The sequence below is a fragment of the Numenius arquata genome, chromosome 3 (genome assembly GCF_964106895.1).
Source record: "Numenius arquata chromosome 3, bNumArq3.hap1.1, whole genome shotgun sequence".
NCBI lineage: Eukaryota > Metazoa > Chordata > Aves > Charadriiformes > Scolopacidae > Numenius > Numenius arquata.
Window position 1 is genome coordinate 3,021,657 of NC_133578.1, and position 14,424 is coordinate 3,036,080.

Here is a 14,424-nt window from a genome sequence, read left to right on the forward strand (position 1 = left end):
AGTCATGGCACAGCACATCAGCTGATATAACTGATAAGGATGCAAAATGATGCTTTTTACCTTGGGAAGAACAAGAGGACACTCTAGGCCACACTTGCATGTTCCATCAGTCAGCAAGTAAGTCTTCACCTGCTCCAAGCAGGATAATAAAGACCCACTGGGACTGTAAAGGAACAGAAATGATGAATACGAGCTATTTGATAGGTCATGACTTCTATCTGCCATTCTAGCAGCTCACACAGAGAGTGGTTAAAATAACACAACTAAGATTTCATGTTTTGTTTCACAGTACTTCTTGCTTTTAGTCAAGAACGATACTATATAAAAGAGACGATACTTATAAAAAACAGCCAAAAAAATTTTTAAGGGAAGCTTGTATTTAGAAGAACAAACACAGTGAGCGCAGAGAAAAGAAAGTAACTGAGTTTATTGATATTTACTATTCACATTACAATCCTGCTTGAAAGCCTTAACAACACTAAGGTTATTTTTCTCCCTTTTCTTTCCTATAAAGTGTAACACACGGGCAGAGCCCAGTCCCCACTGTCCCCAGTCCCCACTGGAGGGACCTCCTCCCCCCTCCATCACATCACTCAGCTCCACGCAAGGATGACGCTCATCTGCACTTTTTAGGACCGGGACCTAATTTAAGAAGAAAAAAACCACACCCAGAAGCGTGTTTCAAGAAGAAAGAGAACAGGGGGCTCAGTAACAAAACTGTTGCGGCCGGGTCTCTTGGTTGCATAAACAAATTTGGTTTCGTTCAGCTAAAATTTCAACCCTTTCCCTGAAAGTGAGAAATATTCCACCAAGAAGCCAGTCCAGTGAGTTTCTGATAAACTGCACTCGGATTTCTCTAACTCCCACCAGAAAATCATTATCTCCATATCCAAAAATAGGACATTGGAAATTCTGTTACGGCAAAATCACTAATTCATAAGATGAAAAAAAGTTCTTGTGTCACAAGGCCCTGCATTCCAGATTGCTCTTTATTACTTGGCCGCCTAAAGTGTTTATCGGGGAGAGAATGCAATGATTTATGAGGACTGGCTAAACCACCGGTTCTTAATGGCAGCTGTAAACAGCCCTTATTTTAACAAAAACAACTTAAGTGGAATATTTAACAAAAACAACTTAAGTGGCATAGTTTGGATCATGAAAACAGCCAAGAGTCAAAACTCCAAACCATGACGAACTTTTGTAGTTAAAACCCAATGTATAAACACTTAATTCTGCACAAGGACTAAGCCACGCATAAAGCAACACCTTCAAGTGACATTTAGTTATGCTGACAGTTTCAGTAAGTAATTTATTTGCCAGACTTGTCCTGAAACAGTTATTTTAGAGAGAACTGCCCAGGTCAAATACGCGCAACAGTGACAGTTCTGAGGGTAGAGCAAGATAAAAGAGCAGTCTAAAAATAACGGTACAGGTTTGCAGTGGTAGATAGGTCAGAAGGTCAAACTTTCCTTAAATTGAAATACTTGGGGAGCAAGGGGAAATTACTCTTTATTTTTATTTATTTTCGTTTCATCTATAGACTGGTTAAATGATAATTATCACATTTTAACTCAGTGAGCATCATTTGTTCTCTACTTTGGCTCTGCATCTCCAGCGTTGGCCGATGGCTTTGCAGCCCCTCTGCTGGGAGGACAGGCTGAGAGAGTTGGGGGTGTTCAGCCTGGAGAAGAGAAGGCTCCGGGGAGACCTTCGAGCCCCTTCCAGTCCCTCAAGGGGCTCCAGGAAAGCTGGGGAGGGACTCTTGACGAGGGAGGGGAGCCATAGGAGGAGGGGGAAGGGTTTGATCCTGAAAGAGGGGAGATTGAGATGAGATGTGGGGAAGAACTTCTTTGCTGTGAGGGTGGTGAGACCCTGGCCCAGGTTGCCCAGAGAAGCTGTGGCTGCCCCATCCCTGGAGGGGTTCAAGGCCAGGTTGGAGGGGGCTTGGAGCAACCTGGTCTGGTGGGAGGTGTCCCTGCCCAGGGCATGGGGGTTGGAACTCGATGATCTTGAAGGTCCCTTCCAACCTGAACCATTCTATGACTCTGTGACTTTCCCAACCTGTCCTGCCCTCGCAGGCAGGAGGCCCACACTTCAAGATGTTCTTCCCACCACAGAAACTCAGATTTGCTCTGCGTTATTCCATCTACGCTTTCTACAGTGCTTAAAAACTCCCATTAAAAGGCATTCCTGGGAATAGGCTCCGGAGTTAGGACGCCTTTTTATTTGCAGACCTAAGTAATTGCAAAGTATCTTTTGCGTGCACAGATTTTCTCGCACTTCTACACTGCAAAGGATAATCACCTTTGTAAGAAACTACCAGCTTTTTTTTTTTTTGTCACTGAGGTCATCCAGAGGTTTCCAGACCCCAAAGAAACAAAAAAGAGCAAATTACAAAATATATTAGGATCTGTTTCTGAGAGTTCTGGCATCTTTTCCTATTATTAAAGAGCTTTTCTTAGTTTATTCCACTGATGATGAAGCCGAAGAAAAGATCTAGGTCCTACTTTAAGGCTGTAGCGCTGTTTTACTAAGAAAAGCACTGAGACTCAACTCAGTGCTTTAACCAGGTAATGAAAACTAGTTAATTAATGGATTTAATCCAAAGCAACTGTTGACAGTTGACAGAAAACCATCCATGCTTTATAAGGAAGCACAAATAGAATGAATCCTTATCCAGCTGGGATCATCTATTGCAGTTAAATCATGTCAGATTTTAATATATACACTAATTTTCCTTTAGATATTTCTCTGAGACAATATTGTTTGACCTTTCGTTCTCTCAATAAATGCTGTGAATATTTTCAGGGTGGTTGTTCCGTGCAGCACTGGAGCAGGTAACCCAGGGAGGTTGTGGAAACTCAGTCCTGGAAGATGGTGCTGGCGAAACCAAGGGCTGACCCAACCGAGTGCTGCGGATGCTCCACATCAAGCAGGAGCTTGGACTACTTGACTTCTATCCTTTCCAACCAACATGTCCTACCCTGTGCCTTTCACCAAATAAGAATGGAAGAGCCATGGACCACACCAAGGGCATTGTCCAGCCTTCCCGTTCATCGGAACGGCTTAAGAGAAAGCAACCAGGAAATTAACCACTGGATTAAAGGGGAAAAATAATATAGAGGGGCAAAACTTGGGAAGGGAAACGATACAAGTCTCCCCAAGCTGAAAAAGGCAACTGGCAAACTTGATTAATAGGGTCAACTAGAATAAAAACAGAAAGGCATAAATAAAATTGCGTAAGGCAATTCCAAAAAGAAGTATTAAGGAAGTCCCCCTGAACAAAAAGAACATATAAAAAAAGGAGACAGAAAAGTGAGTAACCGTCAGAATTATACCAAATTTTACTAGTTTATAAACGTGTAAGACACACGCTTGAAGCAGCAGCACAAGCTTCGTGGCCTGCTTCTTCTAGCTGTGGGAAATGATGTTCAAAAGCAGCTAGGATCGTCAGGTAGCTAAAAATCCCAAAGCATTGGATGTCCTGATGCCTGGATACAGAGAGGATAGGAAAAAAAAAAAGCCCAACCCACAACTTTTTCTTCCTCATTGATTTTTTAACTAAGGCAGAGGCCCAGTAAATTATAGCTGTAATGAGAAATGTAAGGGGAAGGCGATTTATCTCTGACGCGCGTATCACTGACATGGATTTTGTGTGATTCTGCTAATTGAGAATATAAACAAGAAATCCTTGTTGGGACTGCATTTGATCTTTTATGGTAGTTCAGTGTAAAATTGGAGTATGCTCTGACTCATTAAAGAACTTTGTGTTGGTAATACATAAAACGTTGTGAAGAAGTGGTTATTTTAACCACAGAATAGTGGAATAAGATTAAGCAAATAACAGGCTGATAACCGTTTAGACTTCTGTGATGTAAACCTGATGCACCCATATTTTGTTAAAGCTAACTTTGATCTTTTTTCCAATAACAATTAATTTGTAGTCTGTTTGTCTGAACGCATTCAGTTAATAGTGATTTCAATGCATTTCTTTTGTGACTGTTCCAGGGTGAAGCAAAAAAATCCAATAAGCTAACCAAGTAAACAAATAAAACACCTAAAACTTTGGATTTCGCTTGTGTTCCTGTTTTTTTTTCTACGTGAGAAATGTAGGGAATCCACAGAAATAAGTCTTGCTGGAGAACGTCAGTGAACACAGAACCTTCACAGGGCATATAAAAAGTGGTATTTTCTGCAGCTACTAAGTATACACTGATTAGATTTTCTTTCCGAGAGAGTTAAGGAAAACACAACAGTTCTGTGGCTGACAGAAGCAGCAAGTCTCACCCTACCTTACCTGCCATGAAGTGCCTGCATCCCATATCTCTGCTTCCAACTCCACCAGCAAAGGCTCTTATCAAAAGCCCGTGTTGGGGCAAGGAAAAGGCAATGCCTACGCGCCTGGGAGCAGGCAAAAGACAGCAGAGATTTCTCCCCATCCCAGGTGTGGCATACCACTAAACCTCTGCTTAGTCTCATTGTAAAAGGTTTGAATAATAAAGGTGTTAAGGAAGGTTAAATCTGCTGCTGCTCAGCTTTAAAATCCGTATGACAATAAGTAATAAAGAACTATTCGTGCCTAAAGCAAAATGTATAGTAAGGATTATCAAATTTTCAAGACCAAGCGATATTAGATTTGAGAGTACGTTAAGGACATGCAAATGGCACAAGTGACATAAGTGGACTCCACTAATACCAGCAGAAAAAATGATCTCGCGCCTCCAACAGAACAAGCCCTTGAAGTTTTTGAGTACAAAAGATTAGCTGAGTCACGACTTCACCACCCGTTCTGGCCAAACGGCAACGAAAACGAAATGAGTAACCCCCTGAGATAACCTTACCTGATGTAGAGCACTCCGCTTTGGTCCACCCGTCGCTGCCAACCAACGGGAACTTGCACTGCTGGTGGCCCTCCATCCGCGTCCCCTCCGTCACACTCCTTTCCACCATTCATTTTTCTGTTTCTGTTTATGAGTCTTCAAAGATATCAACAGTAAGATGATATCCTTTTACTACATGTCATCATGGCCTCCCAAAGAAGGCCATTCAGAACACCTTTCCCCAAACTGTACAAAGTGCATTGGGAGGCTCCGGCTCAGTTTGAAACCAAGTCCTTAAAAGTGGCCATTTTTGTTAATGAGTCACTTTCCCATTATAATCCACATTAAATATGCAATGTTTAACTCCTTATATATTCATAAGGATGAACTATATAGATAAAAATTAGTGCTTCCAACTTGGGAAAATCATAATTCACCAATCCTTTGTTACCTGTCAGAAAGGAGAATGGGGAAAAGGAGAATTTCTAGTTCAACAGCATGGCTCCAAGCTTGATGACTGTCTAAGATAACTTGTATTTTGTGAAAGCTCGTCTCATTTTTATAAATATGAGTCAGATCTAATACCTCCAGGTATTATACCCTTTATATGCCACATTCTTTTTGTTTTCTTTTTATCTTCCGTTCATTATCCAAGTTGTCTTCTTGAGTTTCTTTCATGACTCCCTGGCTCCAATAAAACAGCCTGAAAAATACAGATATAGAAAACACATGAGCCATTTGCTGAAGCCTTTCAGCCCAGTTCAGTAACTCATGAAGATGTATACAGCTGCATCCATTTAAAGAGCTTAGAATCAAGATTTTAAATGTCAGTGAAACCATGAAAATAAGGCTGAGGGTAAATACAAACCTGCTAGCAAATTCTATTTATATGTGGGTGCAACGGAGCTACATGTTAAAAGCTAAGAGAGCACAACTGTTATTAAATAGTTAATGTACAGTTTGGGGCAATTAAAGGATGTATCTTTTAACTGAATAGTTTCACATATGCTTCTGTTCAGAATTATCAACAGATGACTAGCTCAATTAATGTCCTTTAAAAGCTATTTAGAAAACTGAATGAATTTAATGTGAAGGAAGCTGCTTCTAGGGTTGATAATATCCATAAAAATGGAAACCCCCTGCATTTAGACTAAATTAAAATTATTATTTCTTACAAAAATTTTGTGTAATAGAAAGGGAAAAGCTAGCATTGATGCACTGATCTCAGAATACCTATGAAAAAATTTGAACATCATAAGTAATTATATATATAATCATACAATTATACTGTATGAGCAAATCTTCAAGAAAGAAGTTCAGAATGATGGAAACCATGTTACTCCCCCCAAACAATTTTTCAAATTGACCAAGTGAGACTTAACTCTTTAGGTTGGACGTTTTATTAAGGTGAGACAAACATGGAATACGTGATTCAAATAGTAAATACATCAGAAAAAACCCAACAATTCTAGTACTCAAATGTAAGGTGCCGTTGATGACTACTGTAGGAATGATGCTAATGGGTTTTATTCGGTATCGCATGTCAATTCTGCTTTATTCCTATACTAATGTTATGCTAATATTTTAAGACATAGTAAACGTTACTATAGACACGACTGATTTTGATAAGAAAAGGTTTTTTGAGATAGAAACGGAACATAAAGTCTTAGGATCCCACAACATTTCTGCAAAAACAGTACCAACAACACGTTACATCTATATATAACAGTAACAACAGCTCCTTTCTCCAAGACCACTAAAGGAAGACTACAGATGCATAAATAATAGTCCTCGCAAATATTCCCTTAAGTAAACTTAGTACATTCTCTTTAGATGTACTATCATAAATGCAAAGTTCAAAAGGTGACATAAAGGAAAAAAAATATAGCCACGGTATTAGCAAGAAGGATGTGGACGAGAAAGGAGCTGGTTGGACCTACCCCCTTGACTAAGGCGCTGAAATCGGAAGAAAAAAGGGTGAGATTTTCAGAATGAAGAGTGCAATTTTCAGAATGAAAAGTGGGATTTTCTGTAGGACAAAGCCTTCTAGAAGAGCCTGGCACTGTTTTGAAGGGATCTGTTTCAACTATTCTACACTCTGGAGGACTCCAGTAGGATGTAACACTTGGTTGGCCAAGGGATGGGATGGGAAGAGATGAGGAGGGATGAGGAGACCCTGCTGAGAAGGGAAGGGATAAGGAGATCCCACTGAGATGCTGGTCACCACCAGTGGAGAGATCACCCCACACCAGTGAGCGAAGGTGAGAAGGAATGTCACACCAAACACCTCACCATCTCTCGTATGAAAACAATCCATCCTTTAATCTCTAAATCTGCTACACAGGAACAGGATTTGGAGAGCACTTGGCAACAGCCTCTCGAGTCCTCTCAGGTTTGCAGTTTAGAAGTTTAGGGGTTTGATTGGTTTTAGCCTGATTAAGAAGGTATCAGATGACGTCTCATCAAAACCAAGGCAGAATTTACCTTCAAGTTTCGGCATTAGTGCTGAACGCTGCATTGGCATTTTTACTACAGGTCCCATGTAAGGCTAAAATAGGGAAATAATTTCCCTATTACTTTTAATGAGAATTAACTTTATGTAACACAGTAAAATCAGGATCAGAAAACATATACTTGAAAAACTGGAAGCACATAGCGTAAAGAAGGTTGCTCATCTCTTAGCCCAGCCTTGCTGTGGCTCATGTTGCTATTTAGGGCAATTGCACGGGCTCCATTACGAGAAAATAATAGCCATCAATTTCTTTTTTGCACAAGCAGCAAGAGACACTCTGAAGTAACCTCGTGTTTCTACTGGTTCTGCCATGCCCTGTCTCAGCCAACGTCCCATTCCATCACCAACATACTACTTATCATCATCTAGTCAGATAAACCATTTTTTTGTTGCACGTAGCTTGAAATGCTACTAAAAGAACCAAAAGAATTCACTTAACTGCTTCTTCTGTGGAAAATACTTAAATATTTTTACTCACTACAGCAAAATGGAATTAAACGACGGTTTGGATCATACACCTTCGGTCAAAGTTTATTATTTGTACGACTTTGTCTTGAGAAGTTCTAAAGAACTGTAAACTAACGCAGGATTTGTGTGATGTAAAAAATAAAAATGAATCAGAGCACGGGTACGATGATCCATTTTCCATTCCACCCCGGGTACAGAAATACTTCTATCGCCACAGTCGCCCTAAGCAGAAAACAGTGAACAATGCTGTTCACAGCATGGAAATTTGACCTTTTATCTCATGATTTCCTGTGCTCATTCGCCAGTTGGGGTCTGTGCGGACGCGCCGATGTCTCTGTGTGCAATGAATTACAGGACAGAGGGCTGAGGCTCCCTGGAAGCTTCTTAGTACACGGCTAATTGGTGTGTAACTAACTAGCCACGTAGAAGGAAGAAGCTGAGGCTGTCCCATCCCTGGAGGGGTTCAAGGCCAGGTTGGAGGGGGCTTGGAGCAACCTGGTCTGGTGGGAGGTGTCCCTGCCCAGGGCAGGGGGTTGGAACTGGACGATCTTTAAGGTCCGTTCCAACCTGAACCATTCTGTGATACTATGTTTCTATGATTCTATGATCTTCCAACTCGATTGCAGAAAAATCCCGTCTCTTTTGATGTACCATTTTTCCCCTCTCCATCAAAGTATTCTATCTGAAGTACTTTGGATTGGGATAGAAAGCATTTGGATTCTGGACCAAATCCAAAGTATTTTTTGGATGCTGGATTCTATCCAAAGGCCTGATTTTCATCAACCCATGTAATAAATACCTCTTCTCTGTAATCTCATAACAACTCCAGACAACTCATGTTATCTCACCACGAGTAACACAACTTTCCACATCTAAATCAATTACTCCTTTTTTTTTTTCTGCGCGCCAAGACATGCCGTTTAGATTTGTTTTGCAGTCCGGTTTCATTACAATACGCTTAAAAATATTTCACTGGAGAACTATGCAAAACTGCACTGAATTGTTCCCCCCCCCCGCCTTTAGCCCCCTCAAACCCCTCCCTCCCATGGAAAATTTCTCCTTAATTTCCATATGCTGAAAGTATGTTTTCAATTTTTAATGCAACCGTCTCACTTTTTGAAATGTTGCACTTTAGGAAGCCTCTTTGCACACTCAGCTGTTCAGGTTTACTTTAACAGTTTTTTTTAGTCAAGTGGTGAAATAGAAAACTTGGTACAAAGTAAAAAAGAAACTTAATTTAGATACTAATAGTCCGGATTCAGATCTATCACGTATGAGAGGAACACTAATCTAACATTTCTTTTATTAATAAGTGGACGTAGAGCCACTTGAGACAAATTCTGACAGTTTAATATTGCAAAGATGCTCCAATACTTTTTTCTTACATAAACTTGTAAGCGTGCCTAAAAATTCCAGGTATGACAGAGAAGGGCTGCTCAGAGGTCCGAGATCGATGACTGTCTCTTATGCACAAACCCCAGGTTTTACTTATGGAATGACCAGATTTTGGGTATAAAGACACTCAGAAAACACTCAGAAACCACTCAGAAAGCACACAAACCACTGCTTATAGATAAAAACTGCAATCTCACTTCCCAGACTTTCCTTTCTATCCCAGAAAAATCTACAAAATACATCAAGAAACAGAAATTAGAACTAACAGGAAGTTTTAGTTTCTTAAAAACCGTTATTTTCAAACCAGGCAGAGGTAAAATGTGTTTTTATTTAGTTATCGCTTGCACCTTATTAATCTGTTTAAGTCTATCAAAGCAATTAGTTAGGATTCTCCTGTATCATCTAATTAGATACAAACGTTGCATCACTTTTTGGGAATGCTTTTCCGTTTTGAAAAGAAGCATTCTCTTGACTAATTAGATTGGTATTGAATACTTTATGAAGCCCTATTTTTAGGCGAGTGATTCAACAAACAAATGTGCCTGAAGTATAAAGGAAACCTTTCTTCCTTCAATCTTACCTCATTGTATCCGTATCCGGGACCATAATACACTCTATACGTGATATACTCCGGCCTTCGCTCTGAGAAAGATATCTTCATCCCACTCGTAAATACAGGGTATGGAGAATACAGTGCAACAACCACAGAATTGATCTGCACTGAATGACTTAATTAAAATGATCCATTTTAAATTGCCCCAGTGTCAAATCAGTTTATACTAGTCCAACCACCCCTGGTGTTAAATGATTTTGAACTCTATAAAGGACAGTTTTATTATGTGCTATAACAGGGCTTATGTATTGCTAATTTATACAACTTTTGACGCTGTAGAACTTCTTAGGATTGCAAGACTCCAATTTAATCACTCTATAAAATGATATTTATTTGGATGAATTCACTCATAAGTAGCAAGAATGTCAAGAGTCCAGGACACCGTACATATCCCTATGACCCCAGCCAGCACCTTTACCAGTAGCCCATTAGACATGCCCCAGCTCAGGCAGCCTTGCTTACCTGCACGTGGATGGACAGAATCCCATACTATCTGGTTCCTATGCTGCCAGACTACATAGAATCATAGAATTATAGAATTGCCTAGGTGGGAAAGGACCTTTCAGGTCATCTACTCCAACCATCAACCACGGTCATGATCAAAGCAATCATTTCACACCTACTCTTTAGGAATCTACAGTAACAAAACGATAAGGAAAAGATTCTCATGGAGAAAGATTGATTTACGTTCCTGGATTTCAGCTGATCCTTAAGAGCACACAATATGAATTTCTTCTCTTGGAGCATTTTGGACCTGTGTGCTGTTAACTACTCAGAAGTTGGAACCTTACATCCGATGTCCTTCCTACCAATGCTCGGAGCGCAAGTAAAAAGCTGAGTTCATTGAGCTGCAATATATCCTCAATTTAGGAGATTTAACGGTGTCATTACAGTTGTCCAATGGCTGAACTGGGAAGGAGCACCATTTTTTAACATCCTTTATTTAGTGTACGTGTTGTACCCAGATCTGAAACCTTCTCTATGACTGCCTTTTACCACATCTATCTGTGCGACTCCCAGAGTTGGGAGCGATCGCGGTTTTCCTTTCCGATGAAGGAATGGAGAACGTACACCCTTTGTGCACACATGTGCACGTATGGAAACACACATCTCTCAAAGGGCTTTGACAAAAAACGACAATCAAAAAAAGACGGCAGGAGACAAAAGGGTTTTCTTTTCAAACCTCAGCTCTGCCTACTCAAGAAGAATTTAATAAATACAAGTGTCACCCGACAGAGTCCACAGAAGAATACAGAAGAGTCATAATGCTCTTTCAGACTTTCCACCACATTAATTTTTTCTTTACAAGGGAAATAGGTCAAAACTGTGTGTGAGATAGCCCTGCTTTACTGCCAAAATAACGTAAGCACTCAGATTTTTTAAAAATAAAGACCAATAATTGGTATGTAATTTAAATCAACCAAGTTATTCTGGAGATAAGAATCATGTTACCATTTTCAAAACCTTTCTTAGGGAATATTATGAAATACAATATTCCTAACCTATATGTTAATAAGAAGTGAAGAAATGTTATTACATCCACTTTGTCACTTCAGGGTAACTCATATAAGGAAATGAGGAACTTCTATAATATATAATGTCCATCTTCAGCAACCCACAAATCTAGGAAAAGCAAACCTGCACCTGGATGTTTTCTCTTTTTTATTTTTTAATGGCCAAAACCCATTAATATATTTACTTCTCAGTGGTCTCTAATAGCAACACGCTGTTTATCATTAAATGATATAGGTAGGAATTAGCTAAATAGATATTACAAGTATTTATAAATAATTTATAAATATTATTAAATTTATAAATATTTTAAAGTTTCAAACTAAGTTAAAATTACTTCAAAAGAAGATCCAATAAACAAATAAAAAACTCTTCTTTCAATTCTCATGTTTCAGGCTTCCAAATTTCTGAAATGATTAAATATATTTTTGTAACAATTTTATAGTGAAGATTATATGACTTTCAGGAACATCTGATACAAAATGTTCTTAAGGTATCTAATAAAGAGATGCAGAAACCAAATAGGTAATAACCATTTATAAGTGTTTGGTTCTAGTTAACAGCTTTGCTGTACGTTATTGACCTACTGGTTACCAGGGAAATACAAATTTGTGGAAACAAAAAAGTTAATTTTAAAAGAAAAGAATATTTAAATGTAACTATCTCACAACCTGAACATGAAAACTCCATTAGATTTTAGATGTGCAGTTAAAAAAAGGAAAAAAATCAGATTGCTGGAAATATGGTGAACGGCTCCGAGCTGCTGGCGTAACAATTACCAGATTAGCCCCAGATCTCCATTGACTGTGCATTGCAAGATCTAAAATTAAGCAATAAATGGCAAAAATGAAAATCATACTCCCATATCTCAAATGCAGAGGCCCCAATAAACCATACAAACCTCCTTTGTATTAGACACCTGAAGTTCAGGACACAGCAATATTTAAATCATTTGAATAATTCAGATTCCGTTTCTGTGCAAGAGAATGTCAGAAACATAGTAGGATTGCAAATTAAACCTGTAAATTATGCTTTTGTGCCAAAGTAATAAGTCACATGACTCTACTATTTTTAGACACAGGGAATTTTTTCTCCAAGTGCAATTTTTTAAATTGTTTACTGAATTATGTATCTCTACTCAGCAATTTCCCTCGTGAAAATACTCTCGTGATATTAAAAAAATATGATAACATAAAAATCAGCTATTCAGACACCTTAATGCAAAACTCTAGAGCTTTATCTGGCGTAAATGCAATAGCGCTTGAGAGCTCGGGCTGCCTATTGGAACCGGGTACGCTACAAACCTGGACAATATGATAAATTCATCTCTAGCATTAGTAGATTATTACTGTCTTCCAGTGATACACTAATTGAATGTGGGAGCGTTTGGAGAATTTGGCCCTGCTGTTGTATTTAAGAGACAGCCAGTTCTCTCTCTCTCTTTTCTACAACAGGACTCAGAAGTTCAAGGATATTTAAAAAAAAAAAAAAAGTGGGTGATTTTAATCCTTTTAAATGCTTTCACTCCACGAATATTATGACAAATATGTCTTTCTTGATATACAAGAGGTCCTTTAATTGTAAGTTTAATCATTTTTAAATGAATCTTTATGAAGATTTGTATACATGACCTTTCCTTCTATGGCTTCTTTTTCTACTTACACTGGTCTGAGTCAGCCGTTTTATGAATATACCATCCGATTTAAAAATAACCTTCCTCACCCTCATATGAAAACTTCACATTTGGGTTGTTATTTAAGATATACGAAATAAGTAATGCAAATCTAAAGCACGTTTTAATATACTAATTAACAATAGGGCACAGGATTTAAAAAAGAATAAGCCAGCCTGACCTTTTTCCTCATTAAGCATTAGATCGAAGGTGGGGATGTTCATCTTGTTCATTCCGAGCTGAAAAACAAAGAATCGGTTGAAACAGAAGATAAGCAATAGTAAGCAATACAACCCACTCAAGATTTCAGTATGAAATGCTTCTTAATTATTCCTTCATATTTATTATCAGAGAGGTTCCTTAGAATATTAATTCTCCTTTGAAACTCTGAAAGAAATACCCGTTTCCACTTCTTATTTTGTACGCGCTTCATTTCCGTAAAAAATCATGAGCACAGAAAAAAATAATCTAATATTTAAGAAAATGCTAATGTGCAACTTCTTTTTAAAAAAAAATCTACTCTACTAAAGTTTAAGCTGTATTCCAGCAACAAAGATGACAAAAGTTCTCGATTGTACCCATGCCACTGGTTTCAAATAAGATTTGGTGCTTCCTGAGTGAACCCCCTTTCTCCTGTGTGGCTGGCCCCTTCCCTTCACTCGGGGACTGACTGTTAAGCAAGCCAAGGTATTTTTAGCCCACTAAAACCAGCAAAGTACCTAAACGTTAGTGTCCGTGTATTTTGGGGCTGAATTTTTATACGACAATTATCAGATGCATTCACACTGACACCTTAATGAGGATAAATTTCATTGTCTAATAAACTGTGAAGACTGCAGTCTGGCTCCTCAAAAATGAAACATTTGTTTTTATGGTAATAAAAAGCCTTCTATCCTCTACTTCAGTACCAGGGGTTGTGAAAGTCTCCTCGGAAGCGTTTTGCCAGCCAAACATGACATCATTAGGTTTAAGGCAGAGCAAGACTCATAGATTCATAGATTGGTCCAGGCCGGAAGGGACCTCCAAAGGTCATCTAGTCCGACCTCCCCGCAGTCAGCAGGGACACCCCCAACTAAACCAGGTTGCCCAGGGCCTCGTCGAGCTTCACCTTGAATATCTCAAGGGAAGGGGCCTCAACCACCTCCCTGGGCAACCTGTTCCAATGTTCCACCACCCTCATAGTAAAGAACTTTTTCCTAATATCCAATCTAAATCTCCCCTTCTCCAACTTAAAACCATTGCCCCTCGTCCTGTCACTGCAGGCTTTTGTAAACAGACCCTCCCCAGCCTTCCTGTAGCCCCCCTCAGGTACTGGAAGGCCGCTATGAGGTCTCCCCGGAGCCTCCTCTTCTCCAGGCTGAACAACACCTGCTCCCTCAGCCTGTACCTGGTGATGATGCTCAACTCTGTCCTGCCAGGCATCCGGGGCTTT

General features: G+C 39.3%; 1 protein-coding gene and 1 long non-coding RNA gene across 5 annotated transcripts in view; both read right to left on the minus strand.

The window, feature by feature from the left end:
- The window catches only part of MBD5 (methyl-CpG binding domain protein 5), a 47,272-nt gene extending 42,318 nt beyond the window's left edge, over positions 1-4,954 (minus strand). For all 4 annotated transcript variants that reach the window (XM_074145066.1, XM_074145065.1, XM_074145064.1 and 1 more), the window contains exons 1-2: positions 4,842-4,954; positions 61-163 (exon numbers count right to left, since the gene is read on the minus strand). In XM_074145066.1, the coding sequence (XP_074001167.1) occupies positions 61-163; positions 4,842-4,954 (216 nt within the window). The remainder of the gene's footprint in view (positions 1-60; positions 164-4,841) is intronic.
- Positions 4,955-4,970: 16 nt separating this feature from the next.
- LOC141462909 (uncharacterized) overlaps positions 4,971-14,424 on the minus strand; it is a 99,230-nt gene continuing 89,776 nt past the window's right edge. Inside the window, exons 5-6 of the long non-coding RNA XR_012463225.1 lie at positions 13,174-13,231; positions 4,971-5,523 (exon numbers count right to left, since the gene is read on the minus strand). This is a non-coding gene — a long non-coding RNA (uncharacterized lncRNA). The remainder of the gene's footprint in view (positions 5,524-13,173; positions 13,232-14,424) is intronic.